The sequence below is a fragment of the Centropristis striata genome, chromosome 19, assembly GCF_030273125.1.
Source record: "Centropristis striata isolate RG_2023a ecotype Rhode Island chromosome 19, C.striata_1.0, whole genome shotgun sequence".
In the NCBI taxonomy this organism is placed as follows: Eukaryota; Metazoa; Chordata; class Actinopteri; order Perciformes; family Serranidae; genus Centropristis; species Centropristis striata.
The window spans coordinates 10461638-10475155 of NC_081535.1; the positions used below are offsets into that span (position 1 = coordinate 10461638).

At 39.1% G+C, this 13518-nt stretch overlaps 1 protein-coding gene across 1 annotated transcript in view; it reads right to left on the minus strand.

The window, feature by feature from the left end:
- Positions 1-13518, minus strand: part of trabd2a (TraB domain containing 2A) — an 80400-nt gene that overhangs the window by 37294 nt on the left and 29588 nt on the right. The window contains exons 3-4 of the mRNA XM_059358658.1: positions 3682-3828; positions 3080-3254 (exon numbers count right to left, since the gene is read on the minus strand). Coding sequence (XP_059214641.1) covers positions 3080-3254; positions 3682-3828 — 322 coding nt within the window. The remainder of the gene's footprint in view (positions 1-3079; positions 3255-3681; positions 3829-13518) is intronic.

Sequence of the window (13518 nt, forward strand, 5' to 3'; positions counted from 1 at the left end):
ACTTTTGTTTGCCACAGAGCTTATTTTCTGCAATGATTCAAAATCCAATGCAAATATCCTGAATCTGTCAAGATGTCCATTTGCACAGATTCAGAAAGACATGAGATGGTCACTGATAAGACTGCTCTCACACCTGACGGCAACAAGGAAGCCGCCTATGCTGACATAATGGGCTCCATTGTAGTGTGTGTGTGTGTGTGTGTGTGTGTGTGTGTGTCCTCTGACCCCTCCAGGGATAATTAAGGACACATTTTACCCAGATCTGTCTTGGGGGCTGGGGAGTGAGTGTGTGTGTGTGAGTGTGTGTGTGTGTGTGTGTGTGTGTGTGTGTGTGTGTGTGTGTGTGTGTGTGTGTGTGTGTGTACGTGTGCATGCACCCTAATGTGCCCCATCCCGTTCCTTGTACACGCCGACCCAACCTGCCCTCCGTATGTCTACAACTAGTGCTTCTGGGCTGATTGCCCGTATCACTTTCACTCACTGGCTCTCTCACACACACACACACACACACACACGCACACACACACACACACACACACACAGAGGCACACACCTTTTTAGACCAAGCCCTTGTAAAGGCACCTCCTCTGGGACGCGCCGTGAAATGTACTCCTTGTTAGGGCTTGAGTGTGTATGTGTGTGTGTGCGTGTGTGTCTGCTTTTCCTCAGCTGTTTCCTGCCAGCTCGGAGACCAACAGACTGTGAAGGCCCTCACTCTCTTTTTCTCTCTCTCTCTGCTCAACGTTTGCTGCTTCTCTGCTTCTAAATGACCAAAGAAACTTTGGATTTTTCTGACGATGTCATCACAAGGAAAATCTGACTGAAATTGATGGCACTAAAATTCGATCCTCTCTCCAACATACATATCCCATAATGAGTGAAATCAAATTTTGGGCAAACAGATTCTTTCCAAATGTGCATGTGCCCTTCACTGTACAAATATCATAAAAATGTTAAGGCTGTTATGGTTTCAATGTAATATTGACTTGGTTAACTTAAAAGTCCATATTGTGCCATTTATGTGAGTGTGAACTATGAATTTACAACATGGAAAATGGAAATTCTAATTCCAACATTAAGCTGGAGACACATTCATTAAATTATGGCTGAAACAATTTTCTTTCTTTAAAATTGTTGATAGATTTATGACTAATATTCTGGATCTACAGTTGTATTTTAGTATTGGTTTCATTGCTCTTCCATCTTCTCAGTGGGAATAAATATATACACTTGTACTGAAAGTTTCAGATTTAATGACTGGAATGTGAAAGACTGGAAACACTTAATTTCTGGTCATCTCCTTAAGTGGAAGTCATTTTAAAAGTGTTAAAACAAATCAACAACTCCATCTGCAATGACTTACAATAATCAGTCGATTGTTCAGTCCCCAGTAAAAAAATTAGTCCATTAATTGTTTTAGTTATTTTCAAGCAAAAACACCAAACATTTGCAGTATACAGCTTTTTAAATGTGTGTATTTGATGCTTTTCTTTGTCATATTTGACAGAAAGTTAATATATTTGGGTTTTGGACTATTGGTCAAATAAACAGTTGAGTTAACTACATGAACTTGGGCTGCAGAAGGTATAAAGGAGATTTTTTTTACTGTTCAATAATGAAAATAACTGTTTAGTGCAGAAAATTAATTATTATTATTATAAATTATCTCCCTCTATGTTCCAAAAGATTAAACTCTCACTGAATGCCTGTTCCTGGTACAAGTACCCCGCTAGAAACTAAATAAAATAAAGTTTGGAGACATGCAGCCATAATGACTACAACTATTTATTCATGGAAATGGTAATTTACCTGCAGATGTCATTTGCACCTTACATATATCTTTAAGCTTGTTGCATTTATCTATTTTCCCTTGTCATTTCAAAATCAATTTGAAAATTTGCACATAAATACATTACCGTAAAGTACACAAATATAGTTTTATGTTGAGGTTTTACTTTTGGTTTTGTGTGTTTGTGTTAAATGTTTAGCATGACAAAAAAACAGACTAAATTACCCAATCTAGACTGAAAACCCACCTGAGTAAAAGATTACCTAATAGCTTCTTCTTCTTTATTGGGTGTGAACAATGCTTTGATTAAACAGACACACACAGGCCTTAGATAGACATTGTCTAAAACGCACACACACACACACACATACGCGCGCGCACACAAACACACACACACACACACACACACACACACACACACACATCCATGCTGAAGTAGACAACTTTGAGTAACTTCTTCACTGTTATCTGGTCTCTTTATCCTCCCTGTTTTAAGCCAAGTCTCTTATCAGGCTCTTATGAGGTTGCTGCATAGTTATAAAGGAATTCAAAGAATTAAACTGACATTTTAAAAACTATGTGAAAGGACTCAAACAAGCCAGATGTCTGTTTCTGGTCAGTCGTGAACTGATAAAAGGAAGTTTTATTGAGCTTCTTCTTCAGAGAACTCAGCTCTACTTTATTTGGACCCTGGGTGGATAAAGCAATAGATCAATGGTTTCGTCTAGTCTTCTTTAGTCAAACAGGGCACTGATTAACTGCAGGGCAGAGTCAACATAACACGCATGAGTGGAGAAACCCAAAAAAATGGAATTTGTTATAAAACGCAAGTAAGAGAAGTGTCTGAAATCTTGAAAGACATAACACTGGATTTGTCCCATCCAAAAAGTGGAAATGTATTTTTGTATATTATATATTAAAGGAGCTGTATTCGCAGATTAAAGGGAGCTGATCAGAGAGTTCCACCTCTCTGATCAGCTGGATTTCACTCCCCACTTTCTTAAGTTGTCTTTGTTTTCTCTTTCTCTACATGAGTCTGTTAAGCTGCTCAGTTTGTTAAGCTCTCCTTTGCCTAAGTGCTCTGCTAACAAAAAGAGGAATTTAAGTCATTTTGTTGTAGGGTTGAAAGTAATCTTATTGACTGCTTTGATGAATGGAGAATAATAAAGACCTAAATGTTGACATTTTAGCCTGAAACACTGGCATCTGTGGAGTTAATATCACTGAAACTTCTTCACGTTTTTCCTTTATCCTGTTTTATTTCTTGATAGTGTGAAATTTAACACCAACCTGCTCCGAAGGCGAAGAAGAAGCTCTTGTCAGGGTGTTCTTCTAGCAGTGCCTTAACTCTCTTCCCCATCCTCTCATTCCTCTTGTAGATAAGTTCCTGTCGAAAGTAGCTGTCTATTTCCTGGGCGGTCACCTGCTCGCTGGGTGGCAGTGTCACATTATTGAAGTTGGGGACCTGGAGGGTGCAAGGGTGATGGTTTAGTCAAGCCCCCAAGGTGAGAAGGAGACAAGGGAGATGAGATTTCTTTGGTTTTGTCTTTCCTAGGAAAGAAATCCAAAGGATGATGGAAGAAGGAACAGAAGAACTAAATTGGGGATAGTATAGAGAAGCTGGTAAAAGGGAGGGTGAAGGAGGAGGTGTGGGGGGATGAAAGGTCAGCAAGAGGGTTAGAGGTGAAGGTAAAAGGTCAAGGGTCATGTCACTGGGACACTCCAAAAGGTCAAGAGGTCAAAATGACTCTTAGCTTATTAATTAGAGCGAAAAGTAGTTGAACTGCTAGATAAGATAAGATAAGATAAGATAAGATAAGATAAGATAAGATAAGATAAGATAAGATAAGATAAGATAAGATAAGATAAGATAAGATAAGATAAGATAGGACCTGTGAGGTGTCGTGATTGAAGATGATGGAGTTGAGATCTCCACAGTTGTAGTGTCTGATGAGGTCTTCAGTGGTGTACGGGACCTGTAGGCTTCCTGCCCTTAAAGACTCCTGCTGTAATAACGTCTGGTTCAGGGCAAAGATCACCTAGAGCGCAAACAAAACAATAAAATAAAATTGGTTTGAATTCAAGAAGTAGAAGCTGGTTTTATCTGCTCCAGCCGATCACAGATGCAAACATTTCCAAACAGTCTACAGCCATGCTGTAAGGATGTCCTCAAGCACAGCACTACTTTGAGCTGAATGCACGTCCAAAGCCCCTCTCACACATGCACTGCAATCCTGGATTTATCTAGTTATTACCTGGACGAGCTGTAAGTGAGAACACAAATGTCTGAATCAGCTGAACCGCACATTAAATGGACTTTAAACTGCCAGCTCCCTAGTACAAGGTCCATTTCAATCATCTATTGAGTTCATGTGTGGATAGAGCCGCTCATTGCCGGTCAGAGAATTCACAGCGAGCGATTGGGCGTGTCGATGATGTTTCTATCATGCAGCTGGAGCAAAACTAGAAGAATAAAAACATTCAAGGGAGAAGAAAGACAACAAAAATGTCTCACCAGAGAGACCAAGACGATCTGGAGCTTCACCAAAATCATCAGAAAAATTTAAGGAATGGCAAGAGACTTGGCTGTTTATGACCAAATTAAGAAACGCCTACATGACAGCGACAAACCATTCGCGCCATGTCCTTCTTCCGGCACGCTCTACCCAGGCACCATTCCTCACCTTAACAAGGAAGTATTTGTTGTTGTGTGCTTCATGTGTGAAAGGATAACTCTGGACATTACTGTCCAGACAATGTTCACAGAGCAGTGTTTCTATTAATGTCGAAGCAAATTTTGAAGTGAAATTTCGAAATATCACATTAAATAAAATGTGAACGTTTCCATCAACTGGTTTGGAGCGAATAAACAAAGCTGCATAAATTCTTTGGTCAGAAGATGAGAAAAGAGAAAATAGAGAGAACTCTTCAGGAATTGGATTTATGTCAGCTTGTTTTGACCGTCAGAGTGGAAACAGCTGATCAGTCATGTGAGTTAAATGTGCGCTACGTCAGAACTTATTTGGAAAAATCATTTCCATCTCCCGTTTAGTACATTAAGTTTTTTAAAAAGAACAAACAATCGAGATCGTAAAACCTTTTATGCTTGTTTTTGAAAGTTTTAGTGAATTTTGGTGTTTCCATCAAGCTCATGCAAATCTTCAAAGTGTGCACATAAAATTTGTTGCTGGAAACATGAATACTGTCTGGAGTTCAATCACAAAATCCAACACACACAGCTCAAGCAGATGAGAATTTCACTCATTCTTGTCAAATAGTATCGGAAAATTATAATTTTGATGTGATGATTATGCTGGACAAAGAGGTAAGGGATCAGAGTTATTAGGGTTCATCAGGGAAACGTGAATGTCTGTAGAGTTTCAAAGCAATCCATCCAATAACTGTGACTGTGACTGTGTAACTAATAAACTAAGACATTTCAATCAAAGCCACAAATGTGAGTTCTATGGTGGCTCTAAAGGAAAGGTCAGAAAATCCCCAAAGACTGTAGGGTGAATCATCTGGGGACCATGAATGTCTGTATACAAAATGTCACTCTAATCCATCCAATAGTTATTGACATGTTTAAATCTGGATCAAAGCGGTGTTCCGACCAACAAACCAACACTGCCATCCCTAGTGCCTCGCAACTAGAAATGCCAGCATCTCACGCTCATCTTAGTAACTATTATAGCAAAGAAGACAGTTTGAGTTTTTCCTGGCCGAACCCTCTGCACTCTGCTGCATAGATTCAGCTATTGTACGAGCGTGAAATCAGCCAGTGTTTGGTGAGAGGACCCTGGTGAGCCTGCCGCCTATGATCAGTACCGCCAGGACACACATATGCATACATGCACACAAATGCACATAAACACACACACACACACACTCTGAAGGTCCTATGGTCTACACACAGCAGGACTGAAACCACCGCCACTCACCTAAGCACATGCTCTCCCTCTGATCTCTCCACCACACACACACACACACACACACACACACATTTTTCACCCTGCAAGCCATTGATCTTGAGTCCCATAAAAGAGGAAAGTTTGTATGGCTTATTTGTTTCTCAATGGGAGCAATCAGTCAAAGTGAAGATGTGTTTTGTCAGCTGTGGAACTATGTAAATGTGTCTACAGTATGTGTGCATCTGTGTACGCATTTGTGTGTGTGTGTACTCTCAGATCTTTGTCGAATGAATTCTTTATTGATATGCATACCCGTACGCCAAGCAGACAAACCCAAGCGGCTGATTTTTTTTTTTTTTCATGTTCTGTTTTCTAAGGTGCTCTGATGACACTTTTCTCTGTCGGCCGGCCCATTGTGGGAGCCTCGGTGTAGCAGAGGAGAGGAGGAGAGGAGGGCAGCCTGGAGCAGATGCCTTCTTGTCAGGGGACAAAGAACCTCTCCGTCACCCTCTCTTCTCCTCTCCCCTGCGCTCCCTCCAGCTTTCATCGGCCGCGCATCAAAGTAGCGCTCTGCATATGAAAAGGGCCCCGTCTTTATGCCACGCAAATTAGCCTATCGCCGCCCCTCCCCGACTCATTTCACAAAAACACCCTCACATCTGTGCCACGTCCGTGAAGGAAGGCCCTCATCTGCAGGGTCTCCCCTTTTTCTCAGCTCTCTCTTCTCCTCTTTCTCCACTCGCCGTGCCTTTCAGCCCCTTAAATTATGGCTGTGAAGGGAGGAGGAGGAGGAGGAGGAGGGGGGGAGAAAGAGAGGAGGGGGGGATCAGTCATAGGCAGTTAAAAAGAAAGTGAGTTAAAAAAAAGGAGGGGGGGGTTAAGGGATGGAAAGCGATAGACAGGAAGAAAACACAAGCAAGAAAGTGAGGAAGGATACAGGCAACAGGAGCGGCGAGGAGGAGTGAAAGAAAGAAAACTTTAATGAATGATTTCTTTCTTTCCGCTGTGATCCTCCTCTTCTGTTAGTGCACTGTGGGTCAGCGGGTGCATTTTCCCACTCGGCTCCTTTCATCAGGTCCCCCCTGTTTCTTCTCCTCCACCGCTGCCCCCTATCCCACCCCCCCTACAGCACGCACACACAGACACACAGACACACCCCTTGCTGATATCAAAGCAAGCGGAGCCAATGAAAGTCAATAATTGTCCTTTGTCATGGAAATGCCCCCTCTTGTTGAGATGGAGTGGGGTGGGTGTGTGCATCCAGAGCAAACATCATCACAGTCGGATTCCCACATGTGGAGATTTGGAGTGTTCAGCGGCTCGGCTGAAAAAACTCTCGCTGCTCTCGCTCTGAAGTGTGTTGGCTTAGCTTAGGATTTGCAAGAAAAGTAGCAAGCATGCTTAGTGGAGTATCTCTAAGGAGAGGTTACATTAATTGCATTTATGAAATGGTGGCTCACTTTCCAGCATCATAAGTCTGTTTGGAGCTGTATTCTGCCCTACAAAGCCTAACTGCAGTAACTACATTTTTTGGTCGAAACTGAGTTATAACTAAAAATGAACTTCTTGATGTCTGTTTTATCTTGTGACAAAATTTTACATTTCAATTTTGTACCGCTTTTTATGTGCAATATGTGGAGAAAACTGGTTTTGGTCATTTTTTGGAGTAATTTTATGTTTTTTGTCATTTTGTGTCTCTTTTTGGTAATTTTATGTCTTTTTTTTGGTAATTTTGTATCTTTTTTTGCCATTTTGGATATTTTTTCTGGTAATTTTTCATCTTTTTGGGGGATACCTTTGTGGGTTTTTTACCGCATTCAGGACACTCGTGGGCACTTAGAAAAGTGTTTATATATAAATTCCATTTTCCAACTTTTTTTACATGTAATCTATCAGAGAAATTCAGCTTGCGTTTTTTCTTTTTCTTCTCATTTCTGTCATTCTAACTGTGATATTCTGCACAAAGACATGTTTGAGTTGTTCGCATTGTGCTGATTCCATAGAGCTGCAGGACTTATAGATTGATATACATTTTACATGTTGCAGTGAAACACAAGGACCCAGAGAGGAGAATGTGACCAGAATAAAAACGATTCCCGTCATTCTGAGTGAAACGGCCTCGCAGGCATCGACTAATTGCCCAAGAAAGCAGAAATTGTTTTAAATTATGTACAAAAACTGAGCCAAATATCTATTTGCCAGCAGCAGAATCATTTGAAGTGAGACGTCAAACTGTTACACACAGTTCCTTAAAAGCACACAAGCACCTACAGCACACAGCTACAGCTGTGATGCATACTAGTGAGCAGTAGCAATGTCACTTTTGAAATTTTAAAGGGAGGATAGCAAAAAAAAAAGTGAATATTCAATATGTAATGTTCTAATCAAATTTAAAATATGTAGTCTTTAAGTGCAACAGATCATTTTAATTTATTTTTCTACTTCTCTGAGGTCTGACTGGGCCGAAGCTGATATCAAATCAAATCAATCAATCAAATTAAAATTACTTTATTTATCAAATCAAATCCCCGGGGAATAATCAGTTAGTCTGTTAGCTCTTCTGTAAATTTTTTGAAGAATTAGACAGCCTGATCGCTGTAGGAGCCAAAGATCTTTTGAATCTCTCCGTCCTGCAACGGAGAGAGAGGAGTGGTCCACTGCTGTTTTTTCGGTCCAAAAAGGTGTTGTCTCTGAAACAGGGGGATGGTGTCGTCCAGACTCCAGGCTCCGTTTCAATGAAAAAAGCTCTTATCTTGAATAAACTCTTCTCTCCACAGAAGTATTCATCGGAAATATGACAAAAAATATTATAAAAATACATACAAATTCTGTAAAATAAAAAAGCTAACAGACTTTGCTGTTCCTCTGTGAAGTCCATTCTGGCCATCTGAACATATTTTTTTTTTAAAAGGCAAAAGGTTGTCATAAATGAGCAATGTCAATTTGGCAACATAGTTTAGAATCAGGTAGGGATGCAATATATGTTTGGACAAATATAATGATAACAACATTGACATTTTCCATGGTTTTCTTGATAATAACCAAAATCATTATCAAGAAAAAACATGAAAAATGGCTAGATATCAGCTCTTAAATTAAACTCTATTATAAAACTCTCTCTATTTTTGTTGTTATCATTACATTTGTCCAAACAAATGTACCTTTAGTTGTACCAGGCATTAAAATTAACAAGAAATTGAAGAAAAAGGGTTGTCTAATATTTTTTTCATGACTGTATTATGCATGTATATGTCTAATTTTTATTCTTTATGCTGTTTTATATCTTTGTAAACTCCCCTGTCTGTATCTTGAGCTGCTTGTGACGACTAAATTTCCCCACTGTGGGATGAATAAAGTCTTATCTTATCTTACCTTAATATGTCTGATTTGACAGATTTGACAATTTGATTTCTTATGAAGAAAATGCTCTGAAAAAGGCAATGTGGGTTTGTGTTATGTACTTTACAAGAGAAAATAAGTTAGAACTGTTCTTTCTTTTTTTTGCTGTCTTAAAAAGTCTGTCAGATTGGTTGGGTCATTCATTTGATATTTGCTACCAACTCTACCAACTCTACTTGATGGTGGGACACACCCTGGACATGTCTTGGTTAGTTCAGACATTTGGAGTAATAAATAATCTAATGTCTTTGCTCACAACATCTCAGTATTTGGTGTGTGCATTAACCACAGGTTATGAACTTCTTCTTAAAACCCTAAAATGTGAAATCCTTGGTTATGTTATCAGTATTGGCCATGATAAGCAGGCATGTCGTGCACTTTGTGGATGGAATCTGTGGGATGAAATTTGAACTATTGACATGTTTTAGTTATGATTCAACAACATGAGACTTTTTTCTCCATCTCTGTATATTTCAACTTCAACATATTCCATACAGACATAACAATGAAGATAAGATAACTTGAGGTATTTAATCTTAATGTGCCAGCAACACATTTTGTCTGTATACAAATGTATAGTGGATGTAAACTGTATGTGAGGTCCTGTCACAGTACGAGTCTGCTGCAATGTGAGCAGCTTGTACACACCAAGATAAACTCCTTGTATGGTAAAGCCTCTGGCTAATTGATGTTATTCGGATTGTAAATGCTGGCACGAGAGTTGGGGAATGTTTCAGTAACTTAATTTCTCTTTTAATTCTGATAAGAAACTAAAGAGGAGCATGTGTGGTTCTGCATGCAACTATCTTTCTTTTGGAGTGTTTGTGTGTGTTTTTTCTGACAGTGTGTGTGAGCAGGAAAGCATCTCTAGGGTTGAAACAAGACTTTTAAAAGTAGTGGGTCGACAAACGTGCTCAGTCGAGAGGTATTTTTTTTAGCCCAATGCAGATGCTGTTTTTAAGAGGGGAAAATCAAAAACTGATATGGCGGCCAATGGAGATCATTTTTTGAGCTGGAATGAAAATATACCTTTTTTATGTGGATTGTGCACTGATTTTTTTTGTTTTACCATTCTGCAAATGTACATTACATTGTCAGCCAATTCTATAAATGATAACTGAGAAAATAATGAATGAATAGGAATAAAACTAATAGTGAGTAATAATAATAAACATCATTTTCAGTCTCACGTCATTTGCAGTTTCAGTCAACTGCTGGCTATTAAAAAAATAGAATGAAAATATTATTAGTTAACACCATTTAGAAATTATGCCAAGCAATATTTTTGCTGCATTATATAGTTTATGTTAAATAAATCCACATTGAAAAAGCAAGAGATTGATTCATCCAGGTGTTGTTGTTGATTTTATGAAGAGTATTGTATTTTTAGACCACTATGTGTTGGAATATTAGGATTTATATAATTTATATTTATATAATATAATTTACACAAATAATACGTTTACTATATTCAGTATATATATATATATATATATATATATATATATATATATATATATATATATATATATATATATATATATATATAGTAACATTATTATTTGTGCTGCTGTTCTGTTTTGGCCAGGACTCCCTTGAAAAAGAGATTTTTAATCTCAATGGGACCTTTCCTGGTTAAATAAAGGTATAATAATAATAAATGTGTAAAAAAAAGTTTTCATAGCTGCAAAGATGCTGATACTGACAGGCCTTTGATCAGCCGATAGTATCTGTCAACTAATATATCTGTTGGGCTCGAGCTCAGACACACACACACGCACGCACGCACGCACGCACGCACGCAGCCAATTCAATGAGCCTTGGCCATCTCCCAAGTATAAATGAAGACTTCCAGCAGCAGATAACAGAGAAGAGAGAAGGGAGAGGGCTCTATGACTTCTGCCAGAAGTCAGCAGAGAAAGAAAGACAACAGCTGCAGCAATAGGAGAAAGGGAAAGACAGAAAGAAAGAGAGATAACAAGAGAAATGGACTCTCAGTGCTGATGTTATCAGTGAAATCTCAGAGGAGACGAGCATGTAGGCAGGCAGAAATAGACAGAGATTAAAGATTCTGAGTTACATTTGAGTGATGTTATCAGTGAAATGTTAGTCGGAGCAGTCGGCCTTAAAACAAGACCCTTCAGGAGCAGCGCAGCGCTGCCAGGCTTCAGGAGACGGGTACACACCAATATTTGACTGCAGGAAGTAACTTGTCCTTTACCTCATCTTCCATGAAGTAGCATGGAACCCAATAAATGATGAGGTCAAAGGTCACCATTTTTTTTTATTTTACATTATTACTTTTGACTTAATAAAAAGGTCTAAAATGGCCATATTCTGATTTGAAGTAGCCACTGTTCAATAAAAAAAGGCTACAGGATAGGGCTGGGCGATATGGACCAAAAGTCATATCTATATAGTATATATATATATTTAGGCTGAATATCGATATACGATATATATCTTGATATTTTTTATCACAAAGTGAGAGCAATGTTCAATCAAAGTCAAGGCCAAATATGACATGTCATGAGTAGTTTTATTTAAACTGTATAAGTGAACATAAATACTGTATAACAACAGGAGTACCTTTTTAAAAAAAATCAAAGCTCCATAAAGTGCACATTTAAATAAAAATAGCCTATGAAATAAAATAGGCCAATTTTTTTCTGAAATAAATATATTTATATTAGAAAAGAACAACGAACATTACAAAAGAATTAAATATGACAAACCCTAGAAAGGGCAGCATTTATATATTAAAAAAAAAAATTGAGCTATATCGATATATGCGATATGGTCTAATTCTATATCACATTTAAAATATATCAATATAGTTTTATATCGATATATAGCCCCGCCCTAATACAGGATACGATGAACATTGAGTAAACTGTTTGCATTTCTCTCAGCTTAGGACACATTTTGGTCATCACTAAAAGAGTTTTGAGGCCAAATCTCCTCCTCCTCCTCCTTGTGTAGCCACTTCTGATATGTCATTGTTTGAGCATACAGATGAACATTCAGTGGTTGATTATGCTGCACAAGTGGTTTGAAAAGGTTCTATTGGCAATTTGATACACTTTGACAGTTGCTCTTTTTGCCATGACATTGTTTCAGTATTGGAAACCGCTGTAACTCCTGTGTATCTAATGCCTGATTTCTGCCGACATGTACTGTCAAAATGATACAAAGTGTCATATTACCTGGAGCGAATTATAGAGTTAACAAGGAGTCTTTACCATTTGTTTATTTCAGATCACATAATACTTTATTATCGAATTCCCAAAAAACATGCTGTACCATAATTGAGATACTGTGTAAAATGACCAGATAGAAGATTTTGGCTATATCGCCCAGTCCTACACAATGCTCTACAATTGACAACGTGCAGAAAGTGCAGCTGAGAATCCCAAACGGTGTCAAAAGTAAGTGGAGATAGAGTGAGGCCTAAAAGTGGTGACGGTTTAGAAAGGTTTAGAAGCATAGGGACTTTTTTTTCTTCTACTTTTTCTTTTCTTCAAAAATTCTTTTTAAAAAATCAAACATATTGTTCGTGGTGGAAAATGCTGCCTGTTGCAGGCCGGGGGAGAAAAATGTGTTTATTTTCATATGTGTCCACATCTACAAAGAAATGACTGTCAAACGCAGCTAATGGGTCCTACAGCTGCAACAAATGGATCCAGCTTCATTCAGCAGGTATTCACTGACATTCCCCATTCACACACACACACACACACGCACGCACGCACGCACGCACGCACGCACGCACGCACTCACACACACACACACACACACACACACACACACACACACACACACACACACACACACACACACACACACACACACACACACACACACACACACACACACACATCTGCACATGCATAAATCTTTCACCACTGCACAAGTGAGCTTTCACTTTCTGGCTGAAAACCCACCATTTAAACACACACACACACACACACACACACACACACACCTGTCAGTTTGAGTTATCTATATTGTTTCTACACTTTGTCTCTCTGTCCTCATATACCTTTTTTTTCTTCCCCTGTCTCCCCCTTCTCTCCCCTCTCATCCCTCCCCTGCGGCCCCCTGCTTCTGCTACCTTTCTCCCCCCTTGCCTACACCTTCACTCTAACTCCTCCATTCATCCTCCCATCATTTCACTCCCTTCCGCTCCCCTTTGATCCTGTACATTCCCTCCCTCCCTCCCTCTCCTCCTATCCCTCCTTCCATCCATCTCTCCCTCCCTTTCTCTCTCCTTTGATCCTACACATCCCCTCTATCAGCCAGGTCTTTAAAGATTTGACCCCTGCATTCCTCAGGTCACTTATGACCTCCTCGCAGTGTGTGTGTGTGTGTGTGTGTGTATACACCTGTACAAGATAAGAACTGTTCCCTGTGTATTTG